The sequence below is a fragment of the Epinephelus moara genome, chromosome 6, assembly GCF_006386435.1.
Source record: "Epinephelus moara isolate mb chromosome 6, YSFRI_EMoa_1.0, whole genome shotgun sequence".
Lineage (NCBI taxonomy): Eukaryota > Metazoa > Chordata > Actinopteri > Perciformes > Serranidae > Epinephelus > Epinephelus moara.
Window position 1 is genome coordinate 26,021,156 of NC_065511.1, and position 20,719 is coordinate 26,041,874.

The 20,719-nt window shown below is 42.2% G+C and overlaps 1 protein-coding gene across 2 annotated transcripts in view; it reads left to right on the top strand.

Annotated features, from left to right (window-relative positions):
* The window catches only part of fhl3a (four and a half LIM domains 3a), a 34,628-nt gene extending 14,411 nt beyond the window's left edge, over nucleotides 1-20,217 (top strand). Inside the window, exons 1-6 of one of the 2 annotated variants that reach the window (XM_050047056.1) lie at nucleotides 10,869-11,047; nucleotides 11,181-11,354; nucleotides 13,591-13,765; nucleotides 16,708-16,877; nucleotides 17,026-17,212; nucleotides 18,865-20,217. In XM_050047056.1, the coding sequence (XP_049903013.1) occupies nucleotides 11,199-11,354; nucleotides 13,591-13,765; nucleotides 16,708-16,877; nucleotides 17,026-17,212; nucleotides 18,865-19,016 (840 nt within the window). In that variant the 5' untranslated portion in view covers nucleotides 10,869-11,047; nucleotides 11,181-11,198 and the 3' untranslated portion in view covers nucleotides 19,017-20,217. Of the gene's footprint in view, nucleotides 1-10,868; nucleotides 11,048-11,180; nucleotides 11,355-13,590; nucleotides 13,766-16,707; nucleotides 16,878-17,025; nucleotides 17,213-18,864 lie in introns of those variants that run through there. The other variant, XM_050047055.1, reaches the window with a different exon arrangement.
* The last annotated feature ends 502 nt before the right edge of the window (nucleotides 20,218-20,719 follow it).

Below are 20,719 nucleotides of genomic sequence, written 5' to 3' on the forward strand. Positions count from 1 at the left end.
TAGGTGTGAATGTGAGCATGAATGGTTGTCTGTCTGTGTGTCAGCCTTGTGATAGTCTGGTGACCTGTCCATGGTGTACCCCGCCTCTCACCCAGTGTCAGCTGGGATAGGCTCCAGCCCCCTGTGACCCCTAACAGGATAAGCAGTTACGGAAAATGAATGAGTTACATTTCTGTCATTGTTACATTTTCTATTGACATAATTAGGAAAGGTTGCTAATTTATGCACCTAAAGTCACAAAAATGTTAATACTGAATGTTAGCTGAAAATGTGTTTCAGTTGTTTCCTGCCAAAATAGGCAATTTTGCAATACAGTATTCACTTGTAGTGACCACAGCATTATTTTATTCTTTTTTGATTAACATTTAACCAAAATAATGAACTTTCCCTCACCTTAACTAAACTGCATTTGTTGCCGAAACCAAAGGCAGGATTTTGAACGCGACCCCTGGGATCTTGTGTCAAAGTCCTGCACTTTGTACAACCGTCACCCCCCCAACCACGTCCTTCTGAAGCCTTTGCAGAACACGAATGTTGTCTTTCATTACCTGAAAGAAACATAATCCAGGCAGTGATTATGTTGCCACAACAACATCATTAAGAAAGCAGTTCAGTAACATACAAACGTAATTACCAGAAGACAGGGTCAACGCTGCTCACATGAATAATGACAGAATCTGCTTTGGCCCTGTTTCTTTATTGTAGTTCTTGCATTAGAAGTGGGAGTGAAATTTCCCATTGCCTCTGACAAAGCCCAGGAACAACTGATAAAAAAAAACTCTGGGCTGATATCAAGGCCACAAAACTGTACAACAAACACTTGAACCAAAGTTCAACAGTTAAGACAAAGCCATAACAGAAAAGGCAGTGACCGATTTTCTATCATATCAAGAGCAGAAACAACAAAGTCAAAGCATCCTCAATCCTCTATGATCAGATTTCATGGTCCAAAACTCCGTAGCAACAGCTCAAAGGCACGTGCCTCAAATCCATATTAGGAAATGTGTAAATCAAAGGAGGCCAAATTGGCCTTAACATCCCTCGGCTCTGACAGTTTAGAGCAGTTTGTTTTATTTATAGGAACAGACCAGAGGTAATTTTCCACTGTGGTGACTTGCGAGACATTTGCTTTGTCTGCCTGGCCTGTAGCAAAGACATACACAAAAGCTGATGTTTCTGTTTTGCCACCGAAGATATTGCATCAGAAGGGCTCTTTCTGTTCCCCTCTGGAGTTTGGTCTTGCGAAAACAACATCCTCTCGAGGGCCTTCAAACCAGTAACTGAATCACCCAGCTCGCAAGTGAAAGTACCCTGACCTCACTGTGCATACCTCTCATTCGACTCAGATATGAATGGGCTGTGTTACACGTGTTAAGTGTAGAGCGTGTGTAAGACAGGATGCTTTAAAACTGAATACATTTATTTGAGCATTGTGCAGATCCACAGTCCTCTGCAAAACAAAGCAGGTGTCAAAACTGAGACCGGTCTGCAGGCTTCAGATTTCAAAGGGATGCCCTATCCCGTGGATCATAGGGTAGAGGATGACAGGGAGGATGTGAAGATATTGGGATAATGACTGAGATATCCATTTTTGGGCACAAATCTGCTCTGGGAAACTTTGGAGTAAAGGGGTCCCTGGGATTAATGGCCATGTGTGCACTAAGACAAATAATACACTCTTCCTCCTTAGAGCAACCAGACAGCTTTTCTAAACCAGCGGCCACACACAAAAGCACAGAGTGAAACCCCCAGAAAGAAAATGCAACTGTTACCCTGAGACCTCTCAGCACCTTACTCAGTTTTCTTCAACTATATACAGAATTCTTATCTGTGTGACACCGTAGTTTTGTTCAGCAGGCAACAGTGTTTAATCTTTTTGTTGGATGTTTATCACACACTCTCTTTAACTCCATTGTTTCTGCATTCCTTACCTTCCTCTCCTCTCACCACACTGTTTACGGCCTCAAAGTGTACCCAAAGATCAGCGAGCAGACTGTCAAGATTTTTTTTTTCGTGCTTGCTTTCAAGATTTGCTTTCTCTTTTCTCACTCTCGCTCCAGTTTTCCCTCTGCCATCTAAACATTTACCGGCAAATACCATCACAGAGAGCGAGAGAGAGAAAAAAAAGACAACCTTTCTTGCATTCTCCAGGCAGTGACTCTCCAAAAACCTCCACTGGCACACAGGAGTTGACTGCATAGTTTCCCCAATGCAAACCAGATGTGAAGCACTAATGTATGGCAGCATTTTTTTTTTCTTCAAAGGAAGACAAATGTAGGCCAAAAATGTAGTCCTTTGGTCATCCAGACACAGAGTGATATAAAAATAAATTCACATTCATTCCTGAGCTCCAAACTTTCCCTCACGGTGGTTGGGACAGTACTGTATGATTTAAAATAATTACGATGTTATTGTTTGGTGTTGGTGGAGTATTGTGGAACATTCGGATTGAGACGGGCTTGTGGAAGAGGACAGATGAGCTGTGACAATTGCATTTTCAGCTGTGTTGTTTTTTTTGCGAGTTTTGCCCTCCATGTGCACACGGAACCCTCCTTACAGCACGTCCTCAATTCTCTGTGTGCCAAGTAACTGTCAGAATATGACAAACGTATGTTTTAAGTATAACTAAACATACATCAGTGCGAGCTTGTGCTGCGCTTGTGTTTATCTTTTGTACACATTTAAATCTCCGTATAAAATCCTTTTAATAATTGAGGCCAGAAGGTTTGACGCACAGGTCTTTCAGGCCAGCTGCTATTCACTTGTAGCTTTTCTCTGATTCTGCAGTGTGTACCACACAACAGAATCAAGGCTAATATTAAGAGACATAAAGTCATATCCCCACACTTGCATGGTCATTAAAAGTTGCCGCGAAGGGACAAATTACAAAGGCAGTGGTGACATTTTCTGCTGCAGGTAGTCATTTTCCTCCTTTCTGTTTATGATGTCGGCTTTCATTTGAGCCCTCTGTCGCCTCCCACTCCACACCAGGCGGTGTTTAAATGCTCAGGGACAATAACAGGTTAGCGTTCCAGTGTCTGGTCCTGCAGCCTGTGCTGTATCGTCAAGTCTGACCCGGGCTCCCACAGAGAAGCACTCTCAGGTGCCCCCGGACCAACCCCCACCCCTATTCCCCTCCGCCCTGCCACAGCTCGTCCATTGATGTTGTACAAAAAACTAAACTGCTCTCAGTAGCTTCCTGCGGTAGGCTCATGTCCTTAGAATGTGGGTGGCCCAGGTTCTCCTCTAATGCAAGTCAGAGAGATGACAGAAATAACAACACTCATAGTTAAGCCACTGGTTGTTTACCAGCATCATCTGAACATTCGTTGTGTGCTGACCCCATCGTATAAAGTTTGACCGCAGATTGCTCAAAGCCATGAGTGTCATGATGATGATTGCAGTTTGGTTTTCTGGCTTGGAATCAGTGTCACAACTACACTAAACAGCATGATGCTTTACCATACTGCCATTTTCTATGACCTTTAAAGGGACACTTTGTCAATTTTCAACCAGCCTTGTATCATAACAATGTGGGTAGTATGTGTAAATGAACTGTAGTAAACTTCCTTCCATCTAACCAGCACCAAGATCGCCCTGCTCGTCTCCCAGCAAAAATCCAGCCATCTCATTTCATGTCATCCAGAGCTGCTGTTCAAAGTACAGATTTTACTTTCGCATTTTCATATGCCAACACATTCTCACTCTGACCTTGTCACATATAGACGTTGTGGTCATGGACTTTCCACGTCCACATACAACGTGCAAGGTACCCTGGGTGCGTTGGTTGTTGACGTTCTGGGACACCATGTCATGTTGTAGTCTTTCAAGATACACTTTACATACAGTCTCTTTCAAAATAAACGCGCTACGTGGGTACAGCAACGCAAATTGCTGTTTTTTTCCTTCAACAACAAACACATGGTTAGGTTTAGGCAACAAAAACAACGTGGTTAGGTTTAGGAAAAAAGAACAGGGTTTGGCTTTAGAATCTCTTTGGACAGAAAAACGTGAAAGTCGGTGTTCGTTGGAACCATCGACCACCCCACCCGTCGCCCCACTCGGTCTTTCGCCACCTTAACTTTTGTCATTGTCCCGCCGCATGTACCCCAGATGCAGCCAGGTGCTGTTAAACTATAACAGCAACAGGCCACGTATCATGCCGATGTTAAAGGACGGCTTTTTCGTTGGTTTCTGACGCCGCAAGTCACTGCCCAAGCGCTAGATTTTGATGACTTTGGAGTGAGATCATGCTCCGTATGCATGAGAGTATAGAAGAGGACCTGCCCCTCTCAAGGCACTGCTGATCAAATATAAACCAAGATTCTGTCACTGCACTGCCTGTTTCTCACCCAGAATATCTCAGCAACATATTTTAGTGCACTGTTTGGCTGTAATACGAGAATTTGTGAACAGGAAGTTAGCGCCGTACTGTTTCCTGTATTGTAAAAACAAAGCTTAAAAGCTCAAACTGTAAAACTAAGCAGTGCTGATAACATATGAACCAACATTCTGTTTCTGTGTTGCCTATTGCTCAGGTAAAATGTTTTCAGAAACTTATTTCAGTGCACTGTTTAACTGTAATTCGAGATTGTTTGTTACCTGCTGGCTGCCATATTGGTTTCTAATGAAAAATGTCCAAGCTCGTATTATGTCGTCCACCAGTGGGAGTATTTGTTGGTCCTGTGTGGCCCAGTGCGCTCTGGTAGTTGTAGGTTTTCTACTTCTTGAGTAAAAGCCAATGCCTTATCACTTTTCCTCTGTTTTCTCTGGTCATGTAGCACCAGTTTCAAAAGTATTTGTGTCTTTCTACTGCATAGAAGACCATCTTTCCAGCAGTGAAATACTTCTTTTAGTAAGCAAAATTCTTTCTTAACATCATAATTAAAATGTTTCTTGTATTACTATGTCCAGCACTTGTAAGCATGTTTGAATAAGCACATCTGTTTATGAATTGGGCTGCAGCATTATCTCCCCTTCATGAGCAATTTCCTCTTCTTCCTGTGATAAGATTCATTGCCTCAGCGTGTCCTTTCGATTACTGGACTTCATTTATCTGATCCAGCGAAAGCCAGCAGAAACCGCACACCAAAGGCACTGACTAATATATAACAAATATATTTCAATGTCCAACTTTTGTGTTGATTTATTGTGACCTGAGTGGTTCTGACCAGTTGTCTGCGCGCACAATCAGTCATGTTGATGTGATTTAGCTTGTGGAGTGACTAGTCTCACAGAATATGTGGCTCTGGAAGCCTCTCTCAAAGGACCTGACCTCGGTTTCCAGTCCCTTGAAGAAAAACATGAATGTAATCCCTCTGACATTGTGTCATAAACATAAGTTCTGGACCATTAAAAAAAAGTCTTGTGCAATTCATGCCTTTGCCTTTTCGCATTAGTCACCAAATGGAAAAGTCTTCCACGGTCATGAGGCGCTGGAATAAATAGGATCAGACGACTTCTCCATCAGGCTCCTTTCAAGTGGCCACTGGACTGAGACACAAATGAACTTTGCTGAAGTGTGTTTTTGACATTGTACTTTATTTTTGATATGCTCAACCAGGCCATCAAATGATACACTTAAGTGTCCAGTGCTGTACTTTTCCCCCATCTTAAAGTCAGCCAAGGAGCTTTACTGTGTCTGGAAGATGTCCAGTCACCAGACAGAAGGCAATGTGATGGTATGTGTTTATCCAAATGCAGCCGTTTCACTTTTCCTCTAATTTGATTTAAGACTTGTCATAGGTTTAAGATCCTGCTCCAGCATTCATTTACCTCTAAATGTCAGCTTCTTACATGTTTTTCTTTTTTCTGTCTCTTTTCTCGTCCCTCTGTTGTGTTTGATTTCTTCCCCATTCCTTCATCCTTCCCTCTGGGACCTGTATAAAAGAAAACAGAGTCATGTGTACTTTAAGGGGACCTTCTCAGCGACACACTCCTTCCTCTTGTGTGTGAGTCTGTTTGCTGCCAAGAGATCAAACAGTTAAAGGTGACTGAGTGGCTTTTGTAGCTGCTACTTTCTTAAAGTAAATCAGACCTTACCATGCACAGTAAAATCCACACTTGTTAAAGTATCCACTTGGACATAAAAGCACAGTAGTCACAACGGGCCAATAAACACAGTCCTAACAAATAGAGTAGCTGTATTGAAATGGTTTCTGTCTAACTGTATTGCTTGCAGGCTTCATACTTTGGTACAGTTTCCCACTTGGCAATAAACCAAACTGTTTTAAAATTGTCTGCCAAGACATCATTGGCAGACTGTGATGCTATTTCCACCCCCGGTCATGTTGTCTTATCAAGGTGGACACAGTTGCACCACTTCCGCCATGACTTTGTTTTTTTTCATCTTGGTGATACGGCAGTCACACATTGGCCGTGCAGTATCACAGCTATAAAATGTGTTTTTGTTGTTGTTGTTCTCCTTGTAAAACAGAAAAAAATAGACTTACTGTTGTCCCTTTTTGACCTGATGTCAACAAGTGACAAAAACAACAGCTGCTCCACTGACATTAACGTCATGCACCTAGAGTTAGATTTAGTATTTCTCTGTTTACCTTTGTTTACTGTAAATGGAGCTGTTGCTAGGTGGAATATTACAATATATCAGTAATATAACACAAACTGATCCGCAGTAGGTGTCTGCAGACCTTTAACTAGACATTTAGAGTTAATACAGCTTCAAAAGGTGGTCTGTTTGTCATGACTTCTCCGTGACATTCCTACCCTTGTAAACATTTTTAGTGGAATTTATGAATTACATGTCACAGTACATATTTTCCAGTTAGTCTATACACACTAGTGTAATCTTTTTGTGCTCTAGCGTAAGGTATAATTTAAGGGAGCAGGGGGATTTTGTGATATCTAGCGGTGAGATGAGACAGTTAGGATTCCTTCAGTGTTCATTGTTTAGGAGGTTTTTAGCGGGAGTAGAATTATCCGCAGAGGTCTCTTCCACTCCTAAACAAATGGAGCAGTTGATTTAAACATAGAATAAAGCAGTTTTATGTTACAAATCAGTGTTTCTATGATACTGCTCATCACAGGGGGGTTATTAACTGTGGTGGCCAATCCAAAAACATGAATGCCCTATCTAGAGCCAGTGTTCGGTTCGCCCTGGGCAACTGTAGAAACATGGAGGTGCAACATGGGGATCTCCATAGATGCTTTCTATGTAGATATAAATGGCTCCATTTCTGCCAATATATCCCCCTAAATCCTACACACTGGACCTTTAATGGCAGCGAGAGACATTAGAGAAAAAGGCATTTTGTAGTTGTGGCCATCTGCCTGCTGAGGTCAAGATGATCTCTCTCCTCTGTTGATGTAACACGATGTCAAGTGCTTTGTCTAGCCTTAATAAAATACACACTTTACAAGCAGATTCTTCTAATGGGCGGCAGGAAAAAGGGGGGAAGAGCTGGCAGGCTCGTTCCCAGCAGGCTGTGCGGACTGTTCATTTGGAATCAACCGGAGCGTAAGCAAAGTTTGGGCTGGGGATTAACAGGCCTGCCTGTGGGACCGGACTGGACAGGCTATCTGCTAGCCCTTCAGTAACCAAGCATGACTATGTTGCCTGGCAACAGCATGCAGTCTGCTTGCTTGCATTGGTCTGTTGCTCTGTGGTTACTCACAATTTGAACTTTACCCTCGTGTGCCAATCAGGGAGGGTTGTGATGACTAGGAGAACGTAACCTTGGCGTTCCTCTGCTATCTTACAGCTGGATGTGTGAAAACAAATGAGAAATCTGTCTGTTTTCAGCCCCAGAAAGACCAAACACAAACAATATCAAGCCAGGAGGTATTACCCAACAAGTACTTTCCATAATTTTAAAGTGAGGGCTAAGAACCATTAAGTCAAGTATTATCTTGCTTATACCATGGCCACTGTTCCAACAAAATGTCATGAATAATCATAAAATATTAGTAATTGCTTTACGCATATACACATGATTTCCAGTTTTCAAAATCTTAAACTATAGTTCCTGAGCCTCAGAATTTATGTGAACGCACTGGGGAGTTAGATTTTCATTAAGCCTTAGTGGTGGGTCATAAAATTCTAATGTTTGTGCCAAGGATGCAAATTCAGAATGTTTTTTATGTCACCGATAGCCGACCCTCGTCAACCAATACATAACCCCTAACTGACAAGTGCGAGGGAGGCTGAACATGACATTGCTTTTTTTTAAAATACTATTTTAAGTGGATTAAATCTTATTGCAGTGTAAGGCTGCTCTCTCTGTCTTTATCACAAGGCTATTTGCATTTGTTCTGGGAGCACATTTCTTTTGAAAAACTGATCAATCCACCATTCAAAAGACTACAGCCTCCCAAGGGTTAAAAAAACAGAGGCATTTCTGCACAGTCATTCATACTGACCCATATAGCTGCGTTGAATATACATTTTAGTTTCTCGCTCAGATGCACTCCTTCTGGATCATTACAGAGAATGAAATACACTGTTGGTTATTTTAAACAGAGATCCCCACTCTGTGCTGCCATACTATAATTACACTCAGCACAATATTTCTGGACCATTGTCCTGTGTGGGGGCTGCGGTGATTTCCTTGAAGCGCACATTTTTCCCAGGGGGCTGAATTCAGTCACCGCTCTGGTATTTGGGAACATTATTAACCCAGAGTGGTGTTCTTAGTCACTGCGTCCTGGATGTGAAGGAGATGGACCTCTGCTGGGAAGTTGGCATATACAGTAGCAGATACAAAGCCCTGTGAGAACTGGCCTCCGCACTGGAGTTCATTGTGACCCAGATCCAGCTCCTCTCTTCTGAATTTGGGATTGCGGGTTTTGGGTCAGCAATTGCTGCATGCAGTCACGTCTTAGTCCATCACCCCAGGGGTCAGGGTGCTGACGTCATGCCCCTCTCTGTGAGAGCCTGTGCCATCAGGAGTTCATTCCAGGCTCTGCATTGGCCACTCAAACACTGATGCTCAAAGTAAACCTCCCTGAAATGGAAACACTACAAGACCTTTGTCTGATTTTTTTTAAAGTAACATATTCATGAATCAAGCTTTGGCATCTTTACAATTGAGTGTAACGTTCCCATGTGTGCTTTAGCGACTTCTCCTTTACTTAGTATTAATCTGATTGCTGGCAAACAAGTTTCTCTTGCTCAAACCTAAATCTCTTTGGAGACAATAAAAACACTTGTAGTGAGGAAATAATGCAACCAGGAACACACTGCGTGATCCATCTCAGGTACAGGGATGTTGGCTAGTCAAACATCTGCATTTGAGATGTTTCATGACCTACTTTCTGTAGCCTCTTAGTATGCGGATATGTGGATGAAGCATATGAATTCGGGGAGGGCAGTAAACAGCTGTCTGATTTGCTTTGGAAATTAAAGCTGACATCAGACGTCATAGCGCTGGCCTCCCGGCTTTGTGAGTCATGCCTCGTCTCGTTCTCTCACCTGGCAAGCGAAGGCAGTGCATACCTACCTAGCACTGCAGATAACATTAAGGTCATAGTGCTCATTTTCAGCTCCACGCTTTGTTGATCTAATCTCGAGGTTGCGGTTATGGGGGCTAATGGCAATGCCTGATGGATGGTGTGTCAAATATACAGAAATCGCTGTTAAAACGCAGACTCGCGAGTTGAGCACCTTGCTGTACGTTACAAAGGCCAGCCACAGCTGCTTATTTTGATAGTTTGCCATAACCTCCAGATGGATGCTATAATGTGAGACATCAGATACTAAAGATGTATCCATTCAGTCATTTGATGGTGAGATAAGGCAGTCGAGGGGTGCGAGCCAGTGTACACACATGGCTGCAGGGCTTTGGAGCATTTATACTCCCTTCTTTAAATCTTGAGGTCATCACAGGGTGCTGAGAGTGTCTCTGCAGTTTGGTGAAGTTGTGTTAGCGGGAAGCCTGTCACTGTGTTAAATATGAAGAGTGTAAGCAGGTGAAGTCTGTTGGATCTTGACTTTCTCACCCCGACTCATTAAGAGCTTTTGTCTCTCAAACGGCTGAGACGGATGAAACATGAGAGTCTGGGACTAATGTTTTCTTTGATGACGGATCCTGTGTGATTTGGCTTTTAGGCTTTGTTCCCTTTTCTGTGTCACTGTGTGTTTAAGTGTGTGTGTGTGTGTGTGCACTTGCATAGGTGGACTTTTTTTGCACGTGTGTGTGTGGGAGTGTAAGACAGGCAGCACAGGGCCAGTTTACGGTTTGATTGATTATTATATCAGAGGTGATTATTATTACTGGGTGATGGGAATGAATAGCCAGCACTGCACCCTGCCAGGGGGCTGTATCACTTATCACTGGGCTCTCCTCCAGCCATGCTGTAATGTTTTGGCAACCTGATATTGTTGCCATAATGCTCTCACAATATTATTCTGTCACTTTGTTGTGTGCTCAGTCATGATCAAGGGGCCTATTGCGCAGTGCAAACCGCACTTAGACTGTATACCTCCTGTATCTGTATGTGCATGTAGTTGCATCTTTATGCTGACAGGAGGCCACGTTTTAGGGAGTCTTGTTCAAACAGCTTCAAGTGTCTGTGCGTTTGACACACACAAACACTCACAAATGCTTCGTGGGGTTTCTGTATCTGTTGGTGGTCCGCGCTTCACTCGCAAATAGATTCTTGCTTCATAAATATTTACAGGTGTGTATGATGTGTTCACATGCAAGTGTATTCCCGCTCAGTCACCAGAGAGGCTGCTCCATTTGTATTAATCTTTAGGTTGCAGATTTTGAGCGGTTGACAGCAACAGGAAGGAGTTTCGTAGCCGCCGAGAGAAAGCAAAATGACAGCTCCCTCTCTTGTCCCCTCCTCCTGCATCCACCACACTTTCATCACACAGCAATAAAAGTTAATAGGCATTTTGCGCTGCCTCTCGTGTCGCTCTCTCTCGCTCTTTTCACTCTGTCTCTCTTTCATTTTCCACTTGCTCCCACTTGCACAGCGTGTTTTGTTTGAGCTCAGCTCCATTGCTGGTACAAGCCGAAGTATTTACAGCGTAAATATTGGCAGTGAAAGTCTATACTGATGTCTGACTGCTGTGCTGGGAAAGGTGACTGAATCATTCCTTAGTGCTCTCCCTCCTTTTCTTCTCCTCCCTATTGTCCCCTTGTTCTTGTCCTCATCTCTTTTAGATTTGTTTTTTTAAATGTTGCTGACCCGAGCGTCTCCTTTCTGTGTTTCAGGCTTTCCAGAAAATTACAATGGCTGACAGTTTCGACTGTGACAACTGCAAGGAGTCCCTGTATGGCCGCAAGTACATCCAGTCAGATGACAGTCCCTACTGCATCCCCTGTTACGACAGCCTGTTCTCAAACACATGCGATGAGTGCAAAGAGCTGATCGGCCATGACGCAAGGGTAAGGCATCCATTTTGACATGATCAGACATGCAATCATCTATGTGCTGCACAGCAGTACCAAGTGGAGTGCATCCAAATTTGCAATTGAAACATCATCGCTTTTAGATTTGATTAAAGGATACAAAATGAAGACATATATATTTGTGCTAACATTTGTTTCCTGTACATACATGCACTTGAATTAACCACATACATGAACTTAATCCACATATTACAAGTTTAAACAAAGATAAAGCACATCAAAGATCTGGCCTAATTAGGTGTAAGCCATTTTTTACCATGTTTTGACACGGCTTTGGATAGCTAAAATAGAAATTATGTCATGTTAATGACACATAATTCGCGCTAAATGAGGCGTGTTCCATGTATTTTGTGTGGCAAGACACAGTAAAGGCTAATTTAACATGCAATTATACAGGCAATTTCCACTAAGTCCACATAAGCCAACGGGCTAATTTTGCCTCACATTGTAAAAATGCAGCATGAGCGAACGTCTCCCTCCTCCCCACAATCAAGTTAAAATTTAATCCTCCCTTAATGGAAAACACTAACATGACGTGGATCATTTAAGACCGACGTATGCAATTTGGTGGCGTTTACAGAACGGGCCATGCTACAGAGCGTAATAGTTTGCTTAGCGAAGGAGGCCAGTGAGTTATCAACACCCTCATGGGCAGTGGGTGATAAATAAAGCTGGCATTTTCTTGGCTCTGCGCCCTTTAGGCAATCAATTCAACATACTTGTGAGACTTTTTTTTAAACAGAAGTATGCTCACAAGAACAATACAGTATGCACAGGTACACTACATACTTGTTTCTGCCTATGCAGAGCTTGCATGGGCCAGTTTCACCCAGAGCAATCCAACACTGTTTTCTGCTTCTTTTGTAATCACTAACTTTAGCTGGTGTTAAAGCAGTGTGCATGTCAAGTTAGTTTATTATTTTAAAGTATAGTACAATTTTCAGGTCATAGCTTTTATTTTGAAGTGCTGTTTCCGGCTGTAGAATGAGTGAATAACGGACAGCTACTTAACAGAGACAGCAAACTAGCTCGATGACATGGCCAAACGCAAGTATGACGCTGAATAAATTAAACTGTGTGGACCTTGAACTAATGACTAAAGAGAAATCTGGACCAGTTGGGAACCACTGTGTGAAAGGAACACATCACCCACCATTTGTAAATCAATTAGTGATGCCGAGTTGCCTTGAATTTGTGAAGGAACCTTTGTTTTTCTCGCGTGCCTCCATGGATAACAGCACACACATTGATTTATTAAGGACTGTGTTTACCAACAGCAAACTACAGTGTAACAAAGCATCCATTTACAAACTCTCACACAACTCATGCAGTGTGATCCAAGTTTCATTTATCTAGTCGTGTGCTCAGTACTTCCCGAACACAAAAAAACGGTTTACCTTAAACTGAACTGAAAGTGGAACTTCCATATGCTCTCTTTAAAGCCAGACTCCAATACTAATAAATCAATATGTTCACTGTTTTCTGTGGGGGCATGTGAGAAAAACCAATGATAATACATTTTATTTATAGAGCACTTTTCATCACTCATATTAAAAGCCATTTTGAAAAGATGAGTTTTGATGAGTGATTGAATCAGGAGAGGTCAGTGCAGTCTTTAGTGTGTTTAGGGAGAGAGTACCAGAGGGAGGGGGCAACTATGGAGAAGGCTCTGTCACACCAGGTAGGGTGCTTGGTCCTGAGTCAAGAGGTTGGCATCAGAGGAGCAGAGGCTGCGGGAAGGAGTGTGGCAGTGGAGCAGGTCAGTGAGATAGGAGGGGGCCTGGTCAGTGGGGAGAAGGACTTTGAATTGGATACGTTGTGGGACAGGGAGCCAGTGGAGGTTCTGGAGGACAGGGGTGGTGTGATCGCAGGAGCAGGAATGGGTGAGCAGAGGAGCAGCAGAGTTCTGGATGTTTTGGAGTTTATTTAGGACTTTGGATGGTGTGCCATAAAGAATGCTGTTACAGTAGTTTTCTTCACGAACTCACAGTCACACAGCATGACTGATTGATTTGCAAATGATCATTTTGTGGGTGAACTATTCCTTTAAGTCTTGCAGTCTTTTCCTTATTGCTTCTTTTAGATTGCTGCCATTCTGAAACTGTAAAACATGTAAATAATTTTGGAAGAGACTAATAATTAATGTCATTTTTTGTGATGTGTTTATGAATTGACCTCCAATCCTTGTCGTCTCCTCTCACTCTGCTACCAGGAGCTCTTCTACGAGGACCGGCACTATCATGAGCACTGCTTCCGCTGTTTCCGCTGCGATCGCTCGTTGGCAGATGAGCCTTTTACCAGCCAGGATGACGCGCTGCTCTGCAACGACTGCTACTGTAATGAGTTCTCCTCCAAGTGTGTAGCCTGCGACAAAGTCGTCATGCCAGGTAAAGGTGCAACATTTATGGCTCGTTTAAGGCATTAAGGCTCATTGTGTTTGTGCTCTCTGAAATCTGAATGATTCTTTTCCCAAGTATTGTGTGTTTTTTTGAACATGAACTAGCTTATCTTGAAATTCAGGAAGAGAAAGATGATTTAAATGAAAATGAAAGAGGTAGTGACATATGATATACCTTGCACATAATGCATTTGACAGTGCAACATATTATGCTACTTCACTCACCCGCTAAGCATAAGTCTCGTTAACCCACATTTTATTTTCCATGTAGTATACAAATTCAAATTTCAAGATAGATAGGCAAATGACTTTGGAAAATGATGACATGGCAAACTCCAGGAAGCGGGGACAAAGTATAAAGTAACAGATCAAGCAGATACGGAAGAGGAAAGAGGTTTTAGAAAAAAGAAAGGAAGGGGAAAGAGACGAAGGCGAGGGTCCACAATTGAGTAGCAGCCAGGGCTGAATGTGACAGAGTAATTGCCAGTCTGCTTGACTTGTTGTCTGTAAGCCAGATCCCCAGGGCCTGTGGGCTGCCAGCAGACTGATGATAACGAGAGATAAGCAAGTCAGTTATTCCAGCCTCCGCAGCAAATGATTCCAGCAAGAGTGTGACATTCCCCTTTATTTCCACTATAGATAATCTCATGTTTTCTTATGAAGATCACACATTTGCATTACAAGGTTCAGTGTAAGTTTTGCTCGAGTGAGTCACCTTGAGAAGGAAAAATTGTAATAGAGACTGATCCAATCAAAGACATCTAAACTAGGAAAACTCCTGGGAGTTTGCACACTCCTGTATCATCAAAAATTGGTTGCATTTCTGGATAGCGTTACCTCTCCTCCAACTAAAGAAACATACAGACATATCCTTTTGCCATTATACAAAAATATGTACACCCTCAGAAACAGACACACACACTTATCGTTGTTTAACAGCTGGATGCTACGCTGAAGTGGTTTGTGTCAGGGACAAAAGGAGGGGAGAAACTTAATACCAAAGCCCTGTACATGGATTTCTCATAAGATTATTTCCTTGATAAAACTGCTCCAATGCTCCCACTGCCAGAAATGGTCACACAGGATGTTGCATGTCTCCCAGACAATGGCCCTCTTCTTTTCTCACTCAGTTTATTCTGTTGGAAAATCCTCAGAGAGACTACATGTCTGATGTTGTCACTGCCTCCTGTGACAAAGCATCGTATTTGAGCTTTATTTTGAAGTTTGGAACAATTTATCTGCCATGACACACTGAAAACCTACTATACATACATCTGTAGCAACTTGTGCTGCAAGGGGAGGACTTGCAGGGCAAAGAGACAAACCCTACCCTACATACCCTATGCTCCTTCTTACTTTTCGATCTACCTTTGCTCTTTCTACATTTATATCCATCTAACCCTTTGGCTCCCACTAGGACCCCCAGACAGCACTTTTACTCCCACCCATAGTCTCAAGTATGTGCATCAGGGATTGCAACATCTAGTCCCAAACTGAACTGAACTGAACTTCAACTATATGCGGAGACCATAATGTAGGATTTCAGGCGTAGTAGAAGTATTTGCAGTTGAAGGATTGAGAAACTTAAATTGAGTAGATGAATTCAATCAAATGCTTTTTTAACATAATAAAACTTGTTTTAAAGGAACAGTGTGTAAGATTTAGAGGGATTGTGTGAAACGTGAAAACGCGAATGACCCTATCTGGATCTTGGTTTGTCTGTTCTGGGCTACTGTAGAAACATGGCGGTGCAACATGGCAATCTTCATGAATGAGGACCAGCTCCCTGCATAGATATAAACGTCTCATTCATAGGTAATGAAAGCAGTAAGATTAGCTCATTCAGGTGATTATACACTAAAGAAAACATACTTATTATATTCCGTTTCTGACAATATATCACTCTAAACCCTGCACACTGGACGTTTAAAAAGTAGTAAGTAAGTCCCATTGAGATGTCTTTTACAAGGGAGACCTGGCCGAGACAACAGCACACAAATATTTACAGCCAAATAACCACACAATATAAAGAAGGGAGTTTACCCAGTATGGCTTTGTAAATGAAATGGAATAAAGCGTACAGTGATGAGTGAGGGCTTAACAATTTGTTACAAATCTCACTGCACTATGATATGCAGTGTCTAACATGTGCAAACAATGTGCAGATGCATTCATGTACAACAAACCACTGTAATCCCAGAACCAGTACAAACGTAGCAGCAGCCAGTCTTTTTCTGGCCTCAAAGCATATTACATCTAATGACATCTAATTATTTTCAAAGCTCTTTAAACTTATTTTGCTTTTGACATTGCCCCCCTAAAAATATATTTATTCTATATTTCATATTTTAGCTTGTTCACTTTTATTCCATTTCCAATACTCAAACCGAACTGCTAATATCGTCCTCCTTGAGCCAGTGTAAGTCCTGTAAGCTTATAACCTGGAATGTTTTCGCAGGGGATTTTTTTGTAGTTTCTGACTTGAGAACACCACAGCACACACAGCCCGGAGCAGTGAAACATTAGTGCAAAATGTCGGCCCCACACAAACCACTGCATCACCGTAGAGTAAACCAAGCAGTGTAATAAAAAACTCAACAGCCAAGGGATAGAAGATGGATTGGTTGGGGACACGGAGGGGAAAATGGCATTATCCCTTTCTGTACGGCCTGCCGCCAGTTTCCAGCAGTGGGAAAGAAGTGTGCGGCCTGTGGTGTTTTGATTTAAAATAAAAGTAAATCTTAACGAAACAAAATGAGTTTTATATGCCTTCAAGCAATTGAAATGTGTTATTTCATAGCTCAGTATAATTACCACCAAATCTATCAAAATGGCCTTTAAAGGACAGTGAAGGATGCGTTCTACCCAAAAAAGTTGAGTCTCAACTGCTGTCTGTCATTCTTTCCATCCATCTTTCCTTCTCTCTGCCAGGTACGAGGAAGTTGGAGTACGCAGGCTCCACATGGCACGAGGGCTGCTTCATCTGTCACAGCTGCGAACAGCCGATTGGCTCGAAGTCCTTCATCCCTGACAAGGATGAACACTACTGTGTGCCCTGCTACGAGGACAAGTTCGCCCCACGCTGCACACGCTGTAAAAAGGTCAATACAGTTATCAGATAATTCCAACTGCCCCTTGTATGGTAGCCACAGACACAATGCAAACGCAGGAGAGACACGAGGGGGAGTAATGTTTATACAGGTGAATTTAAAGGATCTCCACATGACCTTTGACCTGTCTGTTTTTTAGACCCTGGCTAAAGGTGGTGTGACCTACCGGGACGAGCCATGGCATAAGGAGTGTTTTGTGTGCACCAACTGTAAGACACAGCTAGCGGGTCAACACTTCACCTCCCGAGATGAGAACCCTTACTGCCTCAAGTGCTTTGGCAGCCTGTACGCCAAGAAGTGTGAGGCCTGCAGCAAACCAATCACAGGCAAGATTACATCACTATGCTCCACATGATAACACTGACCTGTGCTACTGTAGATGCTAATGTTGATACTGGGTTAGGGTTAAATGTTTAAACTACTATTAATACTCCAAACAAGATTGACTCAAATGGGCCTTTTCACACCTGGAAGTCCGAACCAAGGTTCACATTTCTGTTAAATTGTATACACTTGATCCGGTTAGTTTTGGTTTCACACTGCAATTATGCGATTGCAGCAAAGAACTTTACATGTCAAACCTTTGTCCTGGCCTCATCACCTACGTGAGCTGCGTCTCCCTGTACTTGACATTGATTGGTTTTGCAGCTCTCCCGTTCTCTTGTATCTCCTCCCTCTCATCCTCTCTGAAAATAACTGAAAGGTGTTGTGAGGTTTTTCCCATTTGACTCTTTATAAAGTCATCTCCTCCTGTCCCCAGGTGCTACTGTGGCTCATTTTGTTATGTTGTTGTTCATGGACAAACTGAAACCTTCACTGCACATTTACCACCACGTGACAAGTTAACTGCTAATTCCTCTTCTGCTCCAATCGCCAACACCTGTCTGCTCTGAGCCACCGTCACTCTCTCTGTCGCACACACACTAGGCACTGAGGCGCTACACTACTCTTATCACTTGACAGTTGCCTGCCAAAATTTCCTGTAATTGGTCCGAAAGTCTGAACCATCCAAAAAATGTTTTCACACCAGAAATAAACCGAACCATGGTTTAGTTTGATCTGAACTGAGACCACCTCTTCACATCAGACCAAAGTTAATTCGACTGTTTTGTTCAGACAGTGATTTGGGGGAGGGTTCACACCTGTAATTTTGGTTAAGATTAAACTGAAAAGTCCAAAAGCCCAGACCAAATGAGGAAGGTGTAAAAGGGCCGTAAGATTTGCAGCCAGTCTCTGCTTTGTACATTGTGTTCCACGTGGCTTAATTCTCTGAAACTCTTCAGCCAATTACAGATTATACACACCAGCTCCGTTCCAGGGAACAAATACATCTATGCGAAATGTCTTAAAGGCATTTAAAACTGATTTTCTCTATCATTCTCTTTGTATGAGTGATGGATAAAGACTTTTTTCCTGGTTGCCCTGTTTTGAAGCATGCATGATTTGCTCCCTCAGTTGTCTTGGATTCAAAGCCAGCCCTAAAGCTCGGCATGCAGTTTAATCAGTAGAAATGGATAAAGGTAGAATTGACATTAAACTGTTGCCCATGGTCATTTAAGAAAAAAGGCGATTGGTGATAGTTGTTGCGGTGACAACACACGTCAGTGGGACCGTAAAGTGTGTCACAGTCACTAGTTTGAGATACTAATGAATATAATTTAATGATTTACTAAAGCAGTTAAATCCAGCAATCCTCAATTCCTCTCTAGCAGCAAGTCAACGGAGATAGTGCACAAAGTCACTAGTCACTGCTCGTTTGGCCGTAACTGCAAAACCTCATCTCAGTGAGTTCAAAACTTGCCAAGAGTCAGTTTGTTTATACTGAAGTTTATTCAGAAGTTAGCTCACTACAACGGCACACATAAAAAATGGCTGCAGTTCTGACCATCCTGGTGCACTGATTTGAATGGAAATGTCCAGTCTACTCTCATTTTGTTTCAATAGTTTAATCTCTGTCTCATTGCTCTTCTTATCCTAGGTTTTGGAGGAGGGAAGTACATCTCATTTGAGGATCGCCAGTGGCATCAGCCATGCTTCACCTGCTCCCAGTGCTCTGCTTCGCTGGTGGGCGCCGGCTTTTTCCCTGATGGTGACAGGATCTTGTGCCGCGACTGCAACAGCAGCCTATAGAGCGGTCACTTACCGCATTCTCGCCCTTCCCTTTGAATTACCTTTCACCCTTTGTCACAGCATTTTTAAGAACCCCGAGTCATTACCGAGGAAGGTAACGCAGGCTAACAAATGCTGCCTCTCAGGTTGTTTTTATATAAAAAGATGAGTTCCTCATGGTCCCTGTCTGAGTGCGGTTTTCATCCAGGAGCTAGTGCTGCATCGTTTGAATGAACCACCACAAAGATTTCCTCTTTAGCCAAAGGGTTAATAAGTTTATGAAACAAAGTTTATAGAGTGCCTTAAGAATAACATTACTTATATGTTATGTGCTATTGAACCAAAGAAACGCAAAATGCTAGTCACTTTGCAAAAATAATCCTTCATATTTTATATATAAAAATTGCCACTTCAGGTAGAGGTCAGGCTCTGAAGAGAAGACACTGATACAGTATAGTATGTAAACCTTACGGTCTGTATTTCAACGTATTGGTGGAGGTACTGTTTTCATGCTCTTATAACTGCAGTTTTAAGCATTTTAATTAAAATATGTCAAAGAGTAAAAGCAAGAAGAAAATGTAGAAAAACAATGCTGATTATGCTTCCAGTGAGGTAGTCAGTGTATGGTAGTTATGATCAATAGTCATTTGCACTTTTGATAAGATATTATCTCGCTACCATGTTATGTGCACATAAAACACACCTAAAAAAAACATGGCACACAGACCACTTTTTTCGTCATGTATCTGCTTTTGTTGAACTTTGCAATGACACTTATTTTTACATCTTATTTCTGTCTTTTTTCATTTGTTGTAATGATTTTTTTTTTAATCACCGTTGCTCAAAGAGCCAGCATTTATAACCCCAAAAGAAGCTGAAATGAAATGCGGTACCTATGTGTACTGTAGGAGTGTGCATGTCTGCCATGATTTGCGTCGATAATTATTTTGTCGCCGATAACGCTGTTAGTGTTTTATATTGTTAGTTTGTAACATGTATGTGAAAAGTTATTAAAAAAATACCTATATTTCATTATTTCAGCTTTGATGCTGGTGAGTCAGAGTTGGCAAATATACATTTTGAGATTGAACATACGGCAATGAGGTGATAACAGTGTGAACGTGCTGTAAAAAAAAAAAAAAGATGATAAATGATTGATGGCTAAATGCTACATGGTTAGTTACATTTGTGAAGTCTTATTAAATAAATTTACACTGACTGATGTTTGCTTGGCAGTTTTTTATTACTCTGTGTGTATCAGTGATCTCAGTGAAATATCCATTACTGGTTTATGAGGTCGTAGCTTTCTGCGGACTTGTGTTTACTGTCTAAGCCGGAGAAAACCCTTCTGGTGCGTTTAAAAAGTCTTTCTAGGAAAGATCAGTGTGTGTGTGTGTGTGAGAGAGAGAGAGCGAGTGCACCGGGGGAAGGGCATAAAAGTGTGTGAGTGTGAGAAAGTGTTAGAGAGAGAAACCATGTGTGTGTAATAAAAGACTAAAAAGTGTTTTGTGTGTGGGGTTAAAATATCTGTGTGTGTTTGAGAGACAGAGTAAAAGGGAGAGTGAATGCACATCTGTGTATATGTGTGTGTGACTGAATGTGTGTATGTATATGCCGTTGTTTATGCTGACTCGACTGTTTCATCGCCTTGATGGAGCACACACACACACACACACACACACAGACCGCCAGATACACTCTCCTGTCGGCATTGGTGCAATGTC